The sequence below is a fragment of the Pieris rapae genome, chromosome 9, assembly GCF_905147795.1.
Source record: "Pieris rapae chromosome 9, ilPieRapa1.1, whole genome shotgun sequence".
In the NCBI taxonomy this organism is placed as follows: Eukaryota; Metazoa; Arthropoda; class Insecta; order Lepidoptera; family Pieridae; genus Pieris; species Pieris rapae.
This window is the reverse complement of record NC_059517.1, coordinates 2,259,703-2,282,568: the sequence shown is the minus strand read 5'-3', so window position 1 is coordinate 2,282,568 and position 22,866 is coordinate 2,259,703. Positions and strand designations below refer to the sequence as shown.

Sequence of the window (22,866 nt, the reverse complement as noted above, 5' to 3'; positions counted from 1 at the left end):
CACAATGTTTGTAAGGAGCTGCAACCATTACACCATGTTCCATACTTATTCGATATTGCGCCACTTATTCGTGTAGCGAGAAAAGCACCAGTTCTACTCGTAACTCTTAAAAAACAAACAAGTGGTGCTACAACCTTTTAGATCTGGGCTTCAGATTTATGTACCTGTTTCATGATCGTTTGTCAATCTAATAGGCTAGTAGGTGATCAGCCTTCTTGCTTGACACACGCCGTCGACTTTTTGGGACTTAGGCCAGTTTCCTCACGATGTTTTCCTTCACAGTTCAGGTGATTGCTAAATACACACATAAGTCTATTGGTGCAGGGGGGTGTGCACTAATATACTTATGTGGATATGTGGAATTTACGACCTCAATGATGAGAGTGGCACGCTGTAAACATACTGTAACATAATAAACCAACACTGCTTATAAAATAAAATATATATTCATATACAGATAAGCCATTTTTTTAGTTGCACCACACATTTTTTTGTGTTGGTACACTGTCTGGTGAGAGAAAAAAATATGTGTGAACATTAGAACCAAAGTTTTGTAAGTTTATCAGTAATACAAAATAATTAGCAAAAGACTTTAAATTGCATATCATTGCATAGGAACCTAAGAGATTGATAATAAAATGACCTTCCTATAATCGGATGGGATAATTTTTTACTATGTTTGTTTACAGATTAATTGTGGTACATAGTTCAAAAATATTGTATCAGTGAGACCCGAAACACAAATACCTATCAATGTCAATTATATTCTACTTTTTCTCGCACACATTCGCAGACACCACATGAAACTATTCGAAGGATACTTTTTGCCCCATACCCCATAAAGGGTACCTATTTAAAATTCCCGTCTCGTACCGCGAGGCTGCGCTCCTAACATACTTCGGCGTCCAAATTTTAGACCTTTCCCATCGGGATTTTTTAAGTTTATTACCTTTTTTTAATGAATTTATGTGGCGTTAATGTAATAAATATCTGGGAGCATTGAGTGATATAATTTAAAGTCGCTGAATGATTACATCTGAGTGTTCGCTATTCGATATATCTTTGGTACGCTTGCGTAATTTTTTCGTAAATATATAGTAAATCCCTTTAATAATATCAAATGAATATATATTATTTGTTTTTATTTATGTTTTTTTTTAATGCATTTGTTTTACTGTAGCGCAGTGTTGGTCTAGAGGCTTCAGCGTGCGAACTCTCATCTCTGAGGTTGTAGGTTCGATGCTCGGTTGTGCACCAATTTAACATTTGCTCGAACGGTGAAGGAAACATAGTGAGGAAACCGGCTTGCCTGAGACCCAAAAAGTCGTTGGCGTGCGTCAGGCACAGGAGCCTTGTCACCTACTGAGGCACAGACCTACAAAGGTTTTGGCGTCAATGATTTATTTTATTTTTTGTTTTACCGTAGTATTGGTTTATTTGTTTGAAGAAACAAATAAGGCTTTACGAGACAATGCAGAGTTAAAAATTAAACGTCCAATTGATTACCTCCCCCGATTTACAGACAGTTAAAAGTGAAATAGAAGGATTCACACGCTTTAATAGACAAATATCTGTCAAAGTATTAAATCACTATATTAATGAAATTCTTTCTTTGTTGATTTTAAAACTAGTAAATGTAAAATTAGAAGGATTATTTTTTTTTTACATTCATAAGTGTATATTGAGTTACCAATATAATTAAATGATAATTTATTATAAATATAATAAAATGTTCTTGTTAAAGTCAAAGTCAAATATTTATAATAAATTCGTTGATTAACGAAGTTTTCATTTAAATGAAACAATGACTTGTGATAACAATCTAGCAGTTAATTTTATGTGTCATTTCTGTAACCGCCCAGTTTAGATTAATGGGTTTGATAGTAACACCGTGTATACGTGATAAAAATATTTAACTAAACTTTGATATTTGTCAAGAAAAGAAAAACTTTATTATTAATAAGAAATGTCAATCGTTTACATACCATAAAATTAGTCGTATGGCCGCGCCAGTCTGTCTCCATGATCATAATAAATAGCGTTAGAGTTTACTCCAAAACTATACTAACACGAATCGTTGTACGAGTTTAAATATTATATAGTGTGATTCATAGACAAATTCAATATTTAAAAATCAATTATTCCTATAGGTAACACAACGAATACTTATAAACGTCAAAAAAAGAAATATAAAATAAATGCTTCTAATTTTACATAACCTTCCAGTTAATTAAAAGTCAGTAAAGAAGAATAATTTTACATTAACTGCCAGTTCTCAAATCACGGGCGTAGAACGGAGGAGAAGAACTGGCAATAAACTCTCCGCCACTCTATTTAATCGACATGTTTTTCCTGAAGAAGATTTAAGTGTAAACGTTCTTATAGTTTCATCAAAAATTGTAATAAAACGATGACTATTATAGAGCTTGGAAAGAAGAGTTGCAAAATACACGAAATCTACTGTGAGCGGTTGTTACATGACTCAAGGGGCTAATTAGTACAATCACCTCTCCTTTAAGATGGTAGATTCGTTCCGCGTTATAGGAAACGCGTTGTATGACCCCACATAACGAGTTATGTACAAAATATACGTTTAGCATTTCTCGCTAAAGGGGATTTAGATCGAATATTAAGAAAAAACTGTTTTATGAACAATATAAGTGCGAACACATCATAAATGTCACAGTACAGAAATAAAAATTGTGAAATCCCCGCGTTTTACGAATACACGTGTCTACGAAGCACAAATCGCGTAATATGAAACGCGCTATAAGAATACCGTATCATAAGGGTAAACTGTATTTGGTTTTGGCTGATCGATGAACGCATGAACTTTGATTCGATTGCCTCTTCAAGAATGATTCAAGAAGAGAAAGCTCCATTACTCGTTTGACACGGTATTTAAAGCTTACACATAATGTGAGTCAGTCAGGTGGAGTATTTATTTTTCGGACAAATCAAGACAACGAAACAGATAGAAATATATCTTACCTATAAGAGATTATAACAGAATCAATGATTTTTTTTTACGTTTTACTCCAATTATGTTATTGCAGCAGTGTTACCCTAGATTGTGCGACTTTTATCCCTGAGGTCGTAGCTTCGATCCCAGGCTGTGCACTAATAGACTCTCTGTCTATCAGCTCATTTCACATTCGCAAGAAAAACCGGCTGGCATTAGAACCAAACAGTCGACGGCGTGTGTCAGGAGGAGGTTGATCACCTACTTGCCTATAAGAAATGATCATGAAAGTGTTACAGAAATCTGAGGCCCAGGCCTGAAAAGGTACCTTTAGCGTACCTTTTCAACGCTACTGGTTTATTTAATGTACTTGTTACCAAGAGATTTTGGGCCTTTTAATAACACGCAAAAGCCCAGTATGTATATTTCCATAACATTTATATCCACAGGTGTGATACGTGCAACCTACATGGCGTATTTTGAGACCCCAGGCTCTGATGTGCCCTTACGTAATTGATACAACACTTAATATATTTTCCCTTGTTTATTGTTCTGCCAAATAACACGCAGAGGATGTGTAGTTTATGACGTCTTTACTTCTTACATTTGCTTTTGACAAACTCGTGCTTTTGCTGCGAATGAGGCATTACCTATCATGACTGAAAGAGTGTAAATAGGGTTTGTATTAAAGAAATCTTATTTAACAGTCAAGTGTTTTGCACAAATGGTTCATAAAAAACTAAAATGTAGGCCTCGATAAATATTTAATCGATAATTATAGTATATTAGATAGTTTCTTTTATTTACACACTTTCTTTATGTGTGTATACTCAAGTTGAATATCAGTATTGGCTTTAGATGGACTGTGGAGCAAAAAAGTATAAGTCAGTCAAAGGTGCGCGGCAGGACGCGAGCGTTGACTCGATGACTCATGCGCAGACGCAGCCGGCGCACTAAAATGCTGCTTAATTTATAGGTTGTTAAGTGTCTTCTATTCTATTACTACAAGCAATATCTATATATAATAGTAATAATATTGTTGCTAATGACACAATAAATAATTTAATAATCTTAAGATAAATATAATTCTTTCGATCGTACGTTAAGTGCAGGTTAGTATTAAGTGCCAAACAGTGGTAAAGTTTTTACCATTTTAGTAAATTAGGTTAGATTTAAGTTACTTATTAGTCTAATGTTAAGCTAGATTGTAATGTTAAATGATACTTATTAAAATAAAATATGATTATTATGGACTACAAGATACAGGTATCACTTATTCCACGACTTTTAATTGAATGGGCAACCCAACTCTGCAAAGAAGACAGAGGGTTTAGGCCGAGAGAAAAGCCGGCGTAAAAAACTCTCGGTACTTTTTTAAAATAGCAAACCATGATATAAAATGGTAAACAACACTTATTTCAAAACAAATATAGCAAATTAATTTTTTAAATTTTAATTAAAAGGGATCTGATAATACTACTCTCAAAAGTAAGCATCTATCTTATAAGCTCCAAAAACCTTTGCTTTTTCTACACAATAAATGTAAAATTCAAAGAAGCACCATTTTAGCTACCATTTTTTGTAAGTTCTAATAAGTAAATTGTTTGCTATAAATGGCTCACAACCTGTTCCCATTGTTCCAGACGGGGAAGAAAATACAGGAGTCGGTATATTTGTGTGAATGAGTGTTCAACTATGAATAAGTATTATATGACACATTAAAATCAACACTTCAATTTACAATGGTGAATGGAGATAGTATTTTGCTTAAAATGTTCGATAATGGCAACATGAATACTATGATTTTTATAGAAGATGGAAACATTTAAAGATGGCAATCGTATTGACAAATGAATACTTACGATTACGACATGCAAAAAATATCTTACCTTAAAATAATATATATTTAATAGGAGACCCGAATAGCTAGACTAAATCGTTGTCCGAGGTAGCTGCCAGCTCTTCAGCCTCCTGTGACATCGACTTACCATTTTGCTATTTCCTTAAAAAGTCTTACAGCGCTAGGACCCCATGTACCAAGGGTCTCGACACCGAATGGGACAAAATCATATTTGCGGACTCGTGTATTTGCATGTTTTAGCTTTTACAGGCGCTTCACCGGCCGCACCAGCTCTATTGTTGGTTCCATGTAGATGAGAAGGGCCCAGCGTATCTGAACAGGTTGTACCATGGTATACATGGTGCTGGCACCATCTTCCATGGAATCAAACTCACTCGTCTCAAGTAGACTTGGTATGTTGATGTTGGCAAGGGACCGGCGTATGATATCGTTAAATGCGGCATGTATATCATTTGATTCCAGCAGACAGTTGAAAGAGTAGGAACTTGGGATGTGGTGGTGATAAATGACCACGCAAATGTCTACATAAAATAAACAAATATTATTATGTTTTATATGACAGGAAAATACCAATATTCTGCTATATCTCAAATGTTTCATGGAATTCCATTTATTGCATTTCAATGCTATTTTGGCTTAGCAGTAAAAAAATATAAATATTTACAAGACTCCTTCCTCTGCATCTGGCGTTTTACAACATAAATGTTTTTAATCCTTTGATATCCTGTTGTTTAGGTTTCATTAATGGAAATTAACTTAACCATCCTTTAGCAGGTATTTATCAATTACTAATAAGACAAGAGCCATTCACGAATTAGTGGTAATTTTTATTAACAGTATTGGTTGCAAAACCTTTCTTTTCAGAGTTTTAATTGTTTTATTGTGTAGTTACAGTGAGTAACTACACAATAATCAAAGGAAATCAAATTTCTGTGGCTGATTCATGCCGTTATGTGTCTAGAAGTACGGATTTTCTAGCCTTCTTTTTAGGGGATGGTTACTTAACCTAAGATTGAGATACACAAGCCAAAACTAAATCTAAACTAATACGACTCAAACTAAATTTTGAACCTACGCCGCGGCCGTGAGAAAAGATTAGTATTTCAGTTAGAAATTAAGTATTAATAATGTATAAAATATTATGCAGTGCCAATATGGTTATACATATAGTACCTATACATAAGTATCATTTGCTTATTGATTTTTTGTCAACAACGTTTTTTAAAGAAAATAGGTTAATTCAAACCTTTAATTGAAGCAAATTCTGAAAACATTGTATATAATGTGTACTCAGGTCTAAAACAATTATTAATTAAAAAAAAATGATCCGAAAACTTTCTCCTTTCATTGTAAAGCTTTTATAATTCGATTAAAAGAATGAAAGCTACATATATTTGTTTTTGCTTATTCCATTAATCGTCAATTGTAATTCCCACCGAAGTAGGTACACAAGTAATCAAAGACAAATTACATTCTATTAAATACTTTCGCTACTTCCCTTAAAATAGCACTCAAAAAAATGCTGCATCATTAAAGTACCGGACCAAAGCTTACAAGATAAAAATGTATGGCAAAAGCGTCTGTAAATTGTATAATATAAAGGTTACAATTGAATGATGTAAATTATTTCAATTGATTGACTATTATATTGATCCGTGAAAGCGCGGTGTGATAAAGCACTTAATTTTATTTTTGTTTCGCTAATTAAGTCGAATGAAAGAGTTTCTTTGCTATCGGAAATTTTAGTACAATCCGGTACCTATAAAGATTAAATTAATCCAATGCATATTTTTAAATTGAACACTTTAGCCTTTATCTGACATTTGACACAGTAGTCAACCTGGGACCTTATGACAAACTTCAAACATCAAAATGAATAAATATTATACTTTTTATGTCATACTTGCGTAAATGAAAGGCATTATTATAATGACAATAATATTGTATATACTGTGCATTTAAACTCAGGTAAGTGGCAAAAACGTGGCAAATGGTCTGATAATATTCGAGGAAATGGTACAAGAAACGTTAATCGATTTTTGATTTGAAGACGAGATGTTTTAATTTTGTGAATGCGAAATCTCAGGTTATTGTTTTACTTTTAATATTGTTGTTGCACGACACGTCTTGTTAAATTATTATTAACTAAAGTTACTTATTTTCTCTTGGTTTACGACAGCATTGTGTCAAGTTAAGTGATAGGTAAAATAGAATAAGTTGCTTATTATTAACGTCTTGATTATACAGTATAATTCTATATTTTGTTGCTATATAATGTATAGCATTAACAGATTATCAAATAGGTATATTATATGGAACAAAACTAATACAAATTATTATTTAACAATTAAATCTATCTTCATGTGAATTACTCGTAAAACTACTTTCCTTTGCAAAACAATTTCGTTGTTTTATATTCTTTAATTAAAATATAAAATGTTACGTATTAAATGTGTAACACTGTAATGTTAGTGGTAAAGGCATTGACCCGAATCCAGTTAATCAGCTGGGGCGCCATTTTCAACAACTAATTACGGAGAAAGTACCAAGATTTTTCTCTAAGACACCGCCTGTCATTATAATCTGTGTTTATTTTGAGTAAAACTCGGTATTTTAGGAATTATTTCAAGACGGGCGCCGGCAGAATAGTTGAGGTGATTACAGAGAAATTACATTACACTACAGTATTTATATTTCTGTTATTTAATATGAATTGGGTCCTTCAAGAAAAGAGCGTACCAATTCTTAAAAGGTCGGCAACGCACTCGCGAGCCCTCTGGCATTGAGAGTGTCCATGGGCGGCGGTATCACTTAACATCAGGTGAGCCCCCTGCCCGTTTGCCCCCGGTTCTATAAAAAAAAAAAAGGTTCGATTAGACAAAAGATTTATTTAAGAGAACAGTAGTTGGTCTAGGTACCACTGCAGCTGAAAGCCAGCTGGCTGGAGGCAAAGGACTGGAAGTTTTTCATTTTAGAGTTTAAGATAATTTTGGGTCCAGCCAGCGGAGTAAGTGATTTAGAGCAGCACAGGAGCATCAGCACATAATTTTGAAGAATTTAAACTATGTACTTAACATTATTTTTATACGGAAAATAACGAACACTTAAATGTATGTCCATATTTTATATTATGGGCAATTTTCTTTTAAATACGAAGTGACTTACATCAAAAATACTTTCGTTTCAGAAAGGCGAAATTATATAAAAATAATAGCAAAACTGTGAGCGTAGGTGATATTGTGATGTGGCACATGTTTAAAGCCCCAAAGTCATTTCTACAAAGTGATTTCTTCATTATTCTCTTACATTTAATTGTTCCTAAAACTATGAAGTTATTTGTGCCTATTGTGCCTATAAAAATAAGTCCAAATTCCCGATTAATATTAACCGTAACAAATTATAAACGATAAAGTCTACAACAACCCTATAGTGTTCATACAAACTTAATCAATAATGCAAGTACTAGATAATATATAGTAGTGCATGATAAATCTCGACATTAATTAAAGTTTCTCCATGATATAATCGTTAGAGAGTGACCATTCTTTCATAATTCCAGAGATCAATGGAAAGCTGATATATTTAAATGTACGTGTCGTGTGAACGTTATGTATAGTTGGAAAGTATATATATGTATATATATGTTGGAAAGCGGGAAAAGCTATTGACGCCATAGTGGCGCTCAGATAACAGGTTCTTGCTAAGTCTTTTCGTTCGACTAGTTTTGTGTCTGGATGAGATTATATTTTCTGGCAACATGGCATATAATTTAGTTAAACGAGCAAGGTAACATGGTGTATAAAACGGAAGCTTCTTGGTAAGACATAAATTGCTAGGGATTTTTTTTGCTATAAGCACAAATATCGCTGATTCTATCAAGCATTTTAGAGCCGAGAGGAAATATATTTATATATAACAAAATTAACTTTTAGTGTACCACGGAAGAGAATCCAACATTTACTTACAAGGATGTCCCTAGTGCGTGGACTATGGCGCCTACACAAATAGCAAGATTTCGTATTATAAAATAAATATTTATTTTTTTATTTCGGATGTAAATAAAAAATATATATATAAAACAATAAACAATTAAATTAAATATATAGCCCAGCCAAAGATTTCATACATAAAATATTCGTATACAAAAAGGTTGAACATTTACGTAAAAAAAAATCACAGACAAAGACGTAATATCTAACTCGGCTGTGCTGTGAAAGTGAGAGTGTGTGTGTGGGGTGGGGTGTCCTCATGATACAGGTGATTTATTATCAATATATAGTCTTAAAACTACGAATGAAACCGGCAAACTATTTAATTTAAAAAAAAAAAGATTTTATTAAAATTGCTCCATTCATTATTTTCATGACCTTCACCTACTACATTTTAACAAGTTAAAATTACTTTAACAACACGTTGCTAACATGTCAAAAATGATAAATTACAGCCTCTCGTTATGTAAGATCCGTGACTTCTGTCAATTTCAATGAATTATCTGAATTTATTGGTACTTAATTGTGATAAATACTTAATACATAACTGTCAAATATGACTTTCGAGTTTCCTTTCTGTAATTAAACCAATTACAGATTAAATTTATACCAAGGAGTGCTTAACATACGTTAACCATGGAGCCTGTGTGGTAAGGGCCTCATAGCCTAGCGGTCTTTGTATGTGGCCGCTGTGGTGAGGGGTACTGGGTTCGATTCCCGGTTCGAGGATAAGTTTTCAATTTATTCTCGGCCTTTGGTAGGGTTGTACGGTACCGGGCGAGTGCTTAAACCGTACATGGTGGGCATGGTTGAATTTCTATAGTATGCAGAGGGCATCTAACTATAGAAAGGAGACTGTGTAGGTTTAGAACGTAGCAATTTGTCTAGGCCGAGGATGGTAATTACAGTGGTCAGTAATTCAACATTCCTTTTCCTTGGGTAGAATGCCTAGCGAACCCCGAGGGCCCATCTTAAGGGCGTGTGATGGGCTGAGGTGTTTTAGTGGGTAGGGTCTCGCTACCCCTCTGAATAGCAGAGGGTTTTGAGTGTAGATCCAGCCCCACAGTCCCCGCGTCAAGTTCGATATTCTTGATGCGGGCCTGCATAAGTGCATTTCCACCTCATAAAAAAAAATGATAAAAAAAATGGAGCCTGTGTGGTTTACACACATGGCCTGTGTTAGATTCGTGACAAAACCATAACACTTCCTAAGATACCGGCAAACATCTTGAACAAATATCCTTGTCTGCGCAGAAGCGATTTTTAGTGCGACTCGGCGGGAGAGAAGATCATGTGATCAGTTGACGTTTGTGTCCCGCGCTGCGATTCGCAAACATTCCCCCACTACCTTGTTTAATGCTCAAGAAGTTTGCCGGTATGTTGTACTCGCAGGATAATCCGTAGCATCAACTTCTTGCTTTCTTTGGTGTATTGGAGACATGCACATGTTTTAAAGAATTGAAGAAAAATTACAGAAGACAGACTGCATGCAGGATTAACTTAACAGATTAATTACTATATAGTATTGTATTTTAAAGTTGGAATATTCTTAGTAAACATAAATTTCTCATTTAAAATATAGCTTTAGAATCATTTAAATATGTATATTATTATCTATAATAATATGTTCTAGTAAGTAAAGTAATATTAAGATGAAGTATGTACAGTATTATGAACATAATAATTAAAAATGGATAAATAGAAAACTGTGATACAAGATTTCATATTTTATAATCATTAACTATATTTTCTACAAGCGCGAAACTCAGCGTTTACCTATCATTATTAACATTGTAACAAATGTATATGACGAGGCGAAGAAAGTACTGCCAGAGCAAACATATGAAACACGAACTAATGGCATTATAAAGTGTGGAAAGGATTTCTCCTAAGTTTATTTTATTATTCAAGTTCGAGGTTAGGTTAGGTCCATAGTTTATTATTTATATTACTGTATTTACATATCGCTTTAGAACTTTCATGGAATACTCCGTAATATTTTGCTTGGTTTATGAGTACTACACATGCCTTTAAGATAATCACGAATAAATCTGTATTTCAAATAAATTGAAGAGGGCTGGACCATATTTAAGTTTTTTTTTCTTGAGGAAGTTTTTATGTAGAGGAAAATTGCACGAAATTATCTACAATATAACGCAAAACGTTTAACGCAAAAGAGAGCTGTCCCTATATATAGCATAGCAAATGTTTCATAGGTATGTAGCTACTACAAAGGTAGCCTAAGCAAATAAAAATAGGTTTTATTTTTGTCTAGTCTATGCATATGTTTATAATTCTCACGACTGTATCTATTTTATAATTTTTTGGTTTTTAGTACATTTATCTTAAACATTGCAATGTATGTTTAACATAAAACCGTTTAACTTAAAAAGTTTTTTACCTGTTTTTATTTAAAAATCCATTAAAGCGAAACAGAGTTCGCCGAGGCAGCTAGTAATAGATACAAATCGTAACGAACACTATTTGGATAATTTGATTATTTGCAACACGCCATGGACTATGGGTTCTAGATTCGGACTAAAGGCTTACTTTGGGTAGCTGTATTAGTGGAGTCAGTCTTTAGATTGTCAGCGAGAGTTATATTATGGGTCCGCCGAAATGTTGCCAATTCAACAGAATTAATTAAAAGCCACATAATTAAAAAATGTTGTATCCTTAATTACACAGAAAATAAATATATATTTTTTAAACTTAATATTTTTAGGTATGAATAAATGGAATCCTCAAATATATGTCACCCAATAAACGCAAAGTAGGTCACTGTAGGCTCAGCAAGTGGGCTGACGTCATTCCACCGTCTAGACATCCACTTATTTCAAAATACTTTCGAAGGCTGTATTTAAATTAATTTTAAATAAGCCTTATCAAGATATCGAGCAATAACTGCAACTGAATATCTGTCGTGCCTTTGGCATGGACAAAATGTTTATAGATTAGTTTTGTAGTAAAATTGTAATTAAAGTTCATATCAATAACTTTCATTCAGTTTATATCAATTACTAATTAGTTAGAGCGAAAGTTACGAGTACGATGTGGACAGGTGATCTTCGTACATTAGAGATTTAAAAGGTAGATAGAGAAGGAGCTAAGCGAATAAGAACGGAAAGAGAATTCCATAACCTCTATGAACAAAAAAAAAATTGAATAATGTACTATATTTTATTTTATGACGGATTTTAGTCAAATTAAAATTGTAGGTACTTGAAACAACGTACGTATTATTAAAATAGAATAAAAAGTTAGAGCGACCGGTGGTCTACTTGTAATGTCGATAAAAAGCTGAATTATAAGTATGATAAAAAATTACAGCTATTAAGTGTCACGATATATGAGCTTATAATGTTCTCAATGGCCACGAGTTAGAGAAAAAGTAATTGGAGCAAACTACTACTATTTGTTCGATTTTGTCGATAGCAACTCGAACCGAGGTAAGTTCGCACTAGAGTCCTCCGTGCTGATTTTTCTTTGACGACGTACTTTGTTTTAAAATAAAAAAAGTTATTGAGACATCCAGAGGTGAGAACAGCACTGCATGTGGGGCCGAAATTGCGCTCCTAGTCTGCGCTTTTAGTGATAGGATTTAAAATCATCTAATTTTTTGGTTCATGTTCATGTAGCATGGTAATACGTTTGGTCATCATTTGAATTTTATACTAATCATTGTAGGTGATCAGCATTCTCTGCCTGAGACACGCCGTCAACTTTTTGGATTTCAGGCATGACGGGTTCCTCCCGATTTTCACTGTACAAGTGAGTGATAAGCACACATAGACAAAATGTCCATTGGTGTACTTTCGAACTCAGGAACAAGAGTCTCGGTGAAGCCAATATTGTTCAAATTGTGTGTGTTTCAAACTGTTTGCAATTATTACTCTAGGCACAGATATGCATCTAGCCTTGTGACCAAAATCAGAGACAAGGCTAGATATAGATTTATTAAAAATTAACACTCACACGTTGGCTAAATGGATTAAGGTGGGCGCAATTGAAATCGCCACCAACTGCGTTCGTAAAGAGGTTGGTTGTCGACGATTTGAACCGCTCTTGGTTGAATACGATCAAAGGAAAGAGGTGGTACTGGGGAGCTCCCGCCGAGAGGTTTGAATTATGTGTGTGTTATGCGTGGCCGAATTTGGGACTTTTATCGATATAAAATCTTAATCTACTTTTCTCTTCAAATAACAGATTACAGTAGTAGCGGTAATACTTTAGAAATCTAATTGGCACATGTGATTGGCGTTTCTTCTCACCTGCGAGATAAATCAGCGCTAAGCATCGTTTAGATAATTGTCGATAGGACACAAAGCAAGGTCTATTTGGTATTAATGCTCAAAGATTAGTATGAAGATACGAATAACAACGTTTTGATATTAGACACGTGAATTCTTTTAATTAATTGAAAACCAATTTATTCTATGAGATAGAGTCTGGCTAAAGTCCAATTTATTTTAATTCTTTGCGCAAACTTTTCACCACAGAACCTGGTGAAGTTTTATTGGATGATCATTATGTTTGACCACCGTTTGACCATCGGCGCTTGTGGTTTGTAACCCACAATACTAATAATAATATAAACAGTAATGTAACACAAATATTGGCGCTGGCTCGATAGATGCATGTATAAGGTTCTTTCAATTATTATTTGGAAAGAGATTTTTGTTTGAGCTTTTACTTTGCTTTTAGTTTCAGAAATACGAAATTCAACAAAATAAATGGCCCGGAACCGCAAGTCCTGTTTGAGTTCAATATAGTCCGAGTCCGGAGTCCCTTTGGGAGAAGGCCCTGGTGAACTCTGAGGGACCGTCTTAAGGGCGTGTGAAGGGCTGAGGTGTTTTAAGTGGGTAAGGTCCTGCTATCCTTCTGAATATCTGCCGGCTTTGAGATTAGATCCAGCCACACAATCCCCGCGTCAAGCTCGACATACATACATACAACTTGCCTGCGTAAGCTCATTTTTACCTCGTTTCAAAAAAAGAAGCTTCTGCAAGTCTGACTTTCATCCCAGAGGCATGTCTCAACGCCACTGGATTGTTAAATACAAAACAATATCTGTTCCACTTTGTCTATGACGAAACCTCCTAGAGCAAGGACTGCAGTGTCAGTTCATTATTATCATTTATCAGGTTAGAGCGGAGGAAATGATATAATATCTGTAAATACGATCAGGGCTAACTCATAGTCTCTATACATATTGTATACATTTTATTTGCTTGTTATGTATTTCAATGAAACTAATATTTTATTCTCAATAATAAAATATTGAGAATGTATTATTTATTTATTTAGGTATAAATAAAGATCTACGGGTAGATATGTCCTAACAGTTTTTTTAATGTTAATCAATTTAGTAGCTAGTATATACATATAATAATAATAATATTTAATAATATTTATTTATTTTCTCACAAAAACAAAAACATATAAAAACATATACAATAATTGTCATTCTTATTTGGATCACTGCTATTGCTTAAGTGAGACTGATGCCTGCTAAAGGTTGTGCACCTGTGTTACAGGTCATCAGGCCTCCACCACTTCGGATCGAAAAAATGATTATATGTAAAGAATAGACAATTATATTAATTATAAGGAAACCACATGGTGTATGCGTGTGTGTTTGTGTATGTGTGTGTTTGTGTATGTGTGTCTGTGTATGTGTGTGTTCTGAATAATTGACGTAAAAATATTGCACAATCATACTCCAAATAATTATTAACTAAAATTTACATAAAATTTGTGTTAAACTTTATGCTCAACTATTTAGTTATGATAAGCATTTTCTCGGTAACCTCATAGTTTAAGTCCAATAGCCACAGTGTAACCGTCTTCTTGCACTCATTTTTTGTTAGGGGATATATGGAGAGAGAAGTGTTTACCTTGTTATATAAGTAATCACCCAAAAAACAGAAGAATTTTTGAGCAAAGCTTGTGCGAAAGGGTTTTGTATGGCACAGTGCATTTTTTCTACGCTTATTATCATTGAGGTGTGGGTCATATTTGAGAAGTGAGTGTTTGCGTAGTATTGTGGCAAGAATGAAGATTTGACGAACAGTGAGAACCTTCCAATGTTTGTAAGTCTCTGCCGTGGGATACATGAACGGAAGGAAAGCGCTTACCTTGAGAATAGCTCTTTGAGCTCTTTCTACCTTCAGAAGTTGTGTTTTTGCGGAGCCACCCCATGAAGATATACAATAGCCCAGAATGGATTGACATAGTGATAAGTAGACGGTTTTTATTAATGTGTGATTAGCAATGTGCCTCAAAATTTTGAATATATAAATCAATTTTCTAATTCTACCGGTCAATAGATCAATATGAGCTTGAAAATTCAGATTGCTATCTAGCATGACACCTAAGTATTTCAAGGTACTTGTGGAGGTAAGTTTTGGACATCCGCATTGCACTTTGGTTAAACATGATCCAGCATGTGACACAAGTTCAAGATTAGAAGGGATTTTACGCTTCGTAATTTCGAAGGTTATGAATTTGGTTTTATCAGAGTTAAGGGCCAGGGAACTTCTAAATAGCCAATCAGAAACTAAATTCAAACCTATCTGAGCATGTTGAAAGGCCTCAGACCAATCCTGACCATGGAACAACAAGGCGGCGTCATCAGCAAAGGCTACAATTTTTCCATTTCTAAGGTCCATCCCACACAGTTCATTTATATAAATAAGGAACAGTGTGGGTCCCAGGACGCTGCCCTGCGGCACACCGAAGGTCACAGGTAGCTCAGTACTAGACCAATCCCCCATACCATATAAAATACATATGTATGTACTATGTAGATTTTTTTCATATTTAATGTACTTCATATAATTTGTTAGACTCAAAAATTAACACATAACCTTAATATTAAAAGAATTTCGATTTATGTAATAGATTTTATTTCAAAGCCCAGACGATTTGAATTAATTTCAATTTTTTAATAAACAATTAACTGTTGGGTTTTTCCATTTGGAAAAAAGCTACCTGTGGCCGCCATATTGATAATTAAAAAAAAGCATCGATCAGGCACTAGATTATCTATTATTAAAAAAAAATGTACTATTGATTTAAGATGAATCTCGATGGATAAGTGATGGTCACCGCGCAAGGAGTTTCGGTTGGAACTGGATCAAGACAAACAGCCATTGCTTTTAAAAATTTTAATTTCATTTTTTCTCTCACTCTCAAGTAAAGTTTAAACCTTATATTTTAATGATTCTGTTTTTACTTTTATAAATCAAAATAATTTCATAAAAACATTTTTATTTTAAATTGTAATTTGTTCATGTTTTTGACTACCGCTTAAAATATTACCCGAACTTACGTTATATAGTGTGCTGTATATTTTTAAAAGGCGCAATATGCAGCCCCATTGTCGTACAGGGGTGCGCCAAACGGTTATTTGAAATACTAAAAAACTATGATAATTTTTTCCCGAAAGATAAATTTGTTATACGAAAACGAAATCAGCAGTCGGTTAATAAACAAATAATAAGCCTTAAAGCCTTAACGGGAAATTAATCATGGAGCCACCGTTCCGTGGCGAAATTTAATAAAATCAATCAAAGTTTTATCAAAATTGGCTTATCAGCATTCGCAATATAAGTAATGCTGAGCCGTTAAGTGAAAAAGTGTCTTTATCTAAAGTGGATAATTACTTGAAGTCGATAAATCTTCTTACTTAATTAATTTTTAAATAAAAATATAGGTGTGGCTATATGGAGTTTTTTTACTGGTTTAGTCAGTCAAATTGTGATTACATAGTGTTATTAAATAATGAATTGTATACGATAATAATTAAATGTAATAATAGTGTACGAAATGAATAATACAAATTTTAAAGTATTTGAAAGGAGGCGTTTCAATGAATTATTACTAACTTCAATATGATTGTAATTTACGATCAATATAGTCAACATAAAAATATTATTTATATGGTAGGTGTAGTGTTTTTCTCTGTTTGTTGTAATGTTTCGTACTGGTTGTATTTTTTATTTATTTTATTTTATTTTATTTATTTAAGTATTCCTACAGCTAATACATTAAACAATAACCAAACAATTACATTACACACAAAAGCCAAAACGGAATACACATATAAACAGAAACATAACATAACAGTTTTACAAAGCACAGAATCGAGATCGGTAAATCAAAACATATATTCAACATGAAACAACAAACAAAGCCATTATTGGTAAAAGTTACCTGAATTTTTTAAAATATTTTTTTAAGAATTTTTTAGTCACATTAAATATATCGATTTGCTGGTAATTTATGTTGTAATCTGTAGGTATGCGATACATAACCGAGTTCCGTAAATAGTTGGTCTTAGAACGAGGAATCTCGAATAATTGGATTTGCCTTGTATTGGGTGATGAAGGGGTCTTAAATAGTAAAAGCGTTATTAATTTAGTATTGTAACTGCGTAGCGTATAGTTAGCAATACTTGATAAAAGGGCCTGGAACTAGTGCTGGGCAGGCTAATTCTAAAATAAGTCTTGTTTGATGATTTACTTTTTCTCTCGGCCTTACACCTTCCGTCTTCTTCGCCGATAATCATTGTATTTTTTTTATAATTGGTAGCAAACCTCGTTCTTCGGGCGCAATAAAATATTTACCACTGATTGTGTTTAATTGCCTACACACTCCTTAACTAAGTGACCGCAAATGCAAGATCTAAAAATCTGTACTTTAGTGTATTTAAAATGATTAAGCAATATAAAAAGAAGCCAATCAAGAAGACCTACACAACTATAAGCCTAGATATTCTTCATTTAACAAGCTAATGTTATCACATATCCAGTTATATTGAAAGTCTATAAAACCTCGGTTAATCTCTAGCTTTTATTTATGTGGATGTCATTGAAATAATAATTAAAAAAAAATACTTTTTTTTAAAATAAATTATAATTACTTCATAGTTTATAATAATTCAGTTTCGTTCTTTTCCAGCGAGAACAAATTAATTTAAGAATTATTGATTAAAAATAAAAAATTGTTGTTTGTGTAATAGATCTATATTTTTTTGCGTTTTCATACTTATCCCAGATTTAAATAATGTGAAATTAAAAAACAACTTTCAATCTAAACGTGCTTACCTTGATTCCAGGCTGATGTGATGTTCTCGTGGTAGAAATACTCCGTCTCCTCTTCATCGGACCAGAGAACTCCCTCGATGCTAGACGTCATGCCTAGCCCTTCAGGGCCTTCCACAAGGGATCGCCGGGACAGTTGGTCATAACTAGGGGGCCGTGACAGAGTAGAAATATCAGCTAAGGATGATCTGAAGTTCTTAACACTCCGACTATCTATTGGTCTGTAGTACCGTAGTCTAGCGTCTTCAGACTTGACAGACCGAAGTGACCGACAATCATAATTATTGTCAATATTTGTTATATCGCCTAATGATACTTTAAAGTTATTGGATGAAATATCACCCAAAGGAACTTCGCAAGAACGCCGCTTCATGCTGGTTTTCTGCGAAGGTGCCTCACCAGTAGCCTGCATATGCCGGCTCACACCGGCGCTATGCAGGAACTCACTTGAGTTATACATTTTAATCTAAATAGGAACTACAAAATGACTAAGCGTTTGGAATTATTCGTTCGTTTGGGGAAGCGTTGATGTATCTGAAACAAGGAAACATTCTTTTAGAATTGAAACTTCTACTGAAATAGCGCTATCTATCCAGCATATTATAAACTAAATAAGGGGACAGAGGACAATTTCTTTTAGAGTCACAGTAAGGAGATAGTTTTGTTATAATTCGGTAGATGGCGCTCAACATAGTTTTTATTGTTGCAATGGTTGATTTTTTACAACACTTATTTTCGTGACATTAAAAATATAATAATAAATATTATAAGTCACTAGTGGAAAATAAAGTAACAAAAGGTTTTTCTTCTAAATATGTTACAGGTAGACCTACAAACATTGTCCTGCTACAGTCAAAATCTGTTATAATGAAATTAAAGGGATCTACAACAGTCCTTTATTATAAATGTAAAAAATGAGGTACCAAGGAGGTTTATGTCTATAAATATATTTCTAATATTAAATATCGTAGTAAAACTAAGGAGCGTAATTTCTAAGAACCAGAAGAAGTCGAGAAAAATATGTTATCGGATATTGTCTTGGACGTTCGTAAATACAGCGGAAATGAATTCGCCACAGGCCATTTAGCATTAATACGCCTTCTACCCGTTTGACCTATTAGATTATTAGATCGCTTGGTAAATATTATATTCATATATTATTTGAATATTATTTATATCATATTTTTAAGTATCAGGATTCTAACAGTTTAACAATGGTTTCAGTTTAGCCTTTTCAGATTACAGACAAACCACTTATTGTATTTTATGTTATTAAAAAATATAATAATACCTGACATTATTCATGTATAGCGACAATCTTACTACTTTATTGGTCCATGCATTCACTTACTAGTAAAAATGTATACTACTTGAACACGTTTATGTTCATCTATTTATTTCGTAATCCTACAGCAAACACAAATAATAATATAATATAATAACAAACAATTCGGTAAAAATACAGCCAAATATGAAATACATAAATAATATTATATTTACAAAAAGCTTCAAACATTTACAAAAGGAAAACAACAATAAAAAATTATACAACACAAAGTATTATTTACAAAGTAAGCAATGCAACGGATAGGTTGATAGGTTGTTGATTGATTATTCTATTACTATTGTATTGATAGTATATACCTTAACTTTCGAACTGGTAGTAAATGGAAATTTAAAAATCTATAAGCGTCTATAACCGTCTATAACCCACACAGTAAAACGTAAAAATATAATTTTGTTTTCCTACGGAGAACAGTAACTACGTCATTTGTCACTTTGTACAAGTCGTTAACACAAAGCTCATATTCAGGAAGCAATTATAATTTAATGCCTCGAGAGCCTTTATTACACCGCTAAGACCTTAATTGAGGCCGTAACACAACAACTATTTCGTATAAGATGCCCTCATAAGTTTGAGACGACACTTTTGCTGGGGAACCGAAAACTTGATTCTTGATAATTGCTATGCTAATGTAACTAAGTTCCAGCCCATATATATGGTTTACGTTTGTTGGTGGATTTGGGAGCAGTGTGTGATTTGAGGCTGTGTATATAATTATATGTACCCATTTAACACTTTACAGTAAAACTTGGTAAAGGCTGACCTTTTTAACATAAATGCGTAGCCAAAGCCTGTTGTCGTAGCCATTGGTATTTTTATGTAAATTCAAATTTTATATAGCCAACTAAATATGTGTGGCTATTATAAACAATATTAAAAATAATATATTTCTTAAACTAGACTATTAGCTAAATTTTTTTTATTACCGGTTATGTAAAAAAATTATATGCCGGTACTTCTAAATGACTATTTTGTTTGAGTTATATTTGTATTTATTTCAACGTAAAAACTGTAACTTCGCATTAATAATAATTTGGTATTATTTAAAATCGCTTTAATAAATAAGTTTCTATTTAAACACAAAATTATAATTATTTATATTAAATTAATTTCCGCAATATTTTATGACAACGACAACAGTAATGTCGAGGAGATATAATAATAAAATTTTGCTTAAACTATAAAACTGCCTTGTAAACATTTTGTACTCACACAAGTCTAACATTGATATTTCTAAACCATGTGGAGCAAAGTGTACGCGAAAAGCCGCAACAACCGCCATAAAGGGTAACAAAGGCTCATCAACTGAGTTTTCCCGAAAAACCTGCAAACGAAGGCACAATACCAAATTGGCTGACGACAACTGCCGTGGGATTGCGCTCAAAGTTTTTACTATACCTAGTTGCAATTGGACAGAGTAAAGGAAACACTGTATGATAATGGTAATGACAAAAATAAATCAATCCGATTACAGTTTTTAAATAATATTTTTGTTGTAAGTATATTTTGTCATTTCGTTCTGGCAAAATGTGTTTGCGCTATGATGAAGTGATAAATGAGTACATTAGTTACGGTACAATCAGACCGATTTAGTTTTTATAAGAGAGTGAATTACTTCAAAATACATGAGAAATTTGTCAGTCCACATTTAGAACTCTCTGAAAAAGTGATTTTTATCTTTGCTTGCAATAAGCGTTAGTTTTTGAGAATATGTCAACTGTTAATTAGATTTGGACAAATTGTATTGTACGAAAATCTTAATAGAATTTGGAATAATAAAAAAAATCAGTGGCACCATATTAGATATGTACCCCAGATTACTGTATCTGTTTCATGATCGTTTGTAATATCATCAATCAATCTAATAGGCGAGTAGGTGATTAGCCTCTGCCTGCCACACCCACTTTTTGGAGTGTAAGGCAAACCGATTTCGTCACGGTTTCTTCACCGTTCGAGCGAATGTTAAATGCGCATATAAAAACAAAGTCCATTGGTGCAAAGTCGGCTAACACTGCTGTTCTTTATAGTATTTCGTGACAACATAATATGATTAGTAACAAAGTTAGCCAAATTCCCTATATCAATTTCTAATATTAAAGTCATAATAAATCATTGACTTAAAACTGTCTGGCGTTAGGTGTAACAAGAGTTTTAGATAAGCCGCCAATTCACAAAAGCAATTGACAAATGAATGCAATATACTCTATTAGGTTACCAAAGAGTTCTTCATTTTCAGTGTAAATCAAGTAATATTTGGCGCTCAATGTTTGGTGCATTGTTTTAAACTATGTAAATACACACGTAAAATGTATTTATTGTTGTTTGTTGAAAAAAAAAATTGAGATATATAAAGTCCCTGGACACGATGGCAGTGGAGTAAAAATTAAAAAAAATTATATATATGTCACGGGTCATTAATAAAAAAATAAGTCTCGAAAAAAAAATCTCTAACATTACGATGTTTTTTACGAGTATGAACTGTAGATAATTACTGTACTAATAAAGTATTGTTAAGCTTAACCAATGCTCTACTCTGCAGAGGTTGTAATTTCCCTAGAACATTCCAATGTGGGGATTTTATATGGACCTTAGTGTATAACTTTGAATGTAGCAATTCTAATTTAAATTTGAAACTGTCGGTGAGGATACCGCATCGCGTATTAATTAAGTTATAAGATATTTAATATTTCTCAATTTGAAATTAAGTAAATTAAATTCAGTTAACGAATTATAAAGTAAATTTGTAAGTATTACCTTTTTTTTACGTTTGTACTCATTTATTATATATCTTGTATTTATTTATATTTTCTTCCATTCTTCTTTTATTTATATAGTAAACCGTATCAGTGACGCAATAACGATTTAGGTTTCAGATTTCTGTGTCTCAGTGATCTTTTTTTTGTAATAGCCTAGGTGACCTGACACACGCCGTCGAATTTTTGAGGTATGTGGCATGCCGGTTTCCTCACGATGTTTTCCTTTATTGTTCGAGCAAATGTTCAATGCACACATAGACATGAAGTCCATTGGTGCACAGCCGGTGTTCTTGACGACCTCAGAGATGAAAATCTCACACTTATTAGGCCAACTGCGTATAGAAAGGAGTCACTTTTGTAATCCATTAGGTTAATGAATTGTGCTATCAACAGTAATATCGCTGTCATTATACTGTCCTTATTGTCGATTTGGGACCATGCTTACTTTAAAACGCTGAACGTCAGGTCGTATTAGAAAAATTAATAGTTAAAGGCATTCATGATATCATGATACACCTAATTAATAGTGCACACCAATCATCTAGGTATATCAAAATGCAAATCTAATCTAAAGATTGCAAAGTTCCCAGGTAGTTTACGTCATAGTTAAATTAGTTAACCTTTCGAAACATCACAAGTTTAGTTTTACCTATTTTATAAGTTTAAAGGCGCTTTAAAAATGTGTTTAATCTTTTAAGTTTGTTACATTATAAGAATAATGAACTCTGTATATGTACAACAAAATTTTTGTACAGCGAAATAAAGATTTTTTGAAATTGAATTGAACTAATAGTGCAAATTAAATGGAATGCATATATTAACTGATGCTTGAGGATTATAAAAGTT

General features: G+C 33.1%; 1 protein-coding gene across 2 annotated transcripts in view; it reads right to left on the bottom strand.

Annotated features, from left to right (window-relative positions):
- LOC111002784 (protein TANC2) overlaps positions 1 to 22,866 on the bottom strand; it is a 215,545-nt gene that overhangs the window by 140,741 nt on the left and 51,938 nt on the right. For both annotated transcript variants that reach the window (XM_045629544.1, XM_045629545.1), the window contains exon 3: positions 17,923 to 18,453. In XM_045629544.1, coding sequence (XP_045485500.1) covers positions 17,923 to 18,379 — 457 coding nt within the window. In that variant the 5' untranslated portion in view covers positions 18,380 to 18,453. The remainder of the gene's footprint in view (positions 1 to 17,922; positions 18,454 to 22,866) is intronic.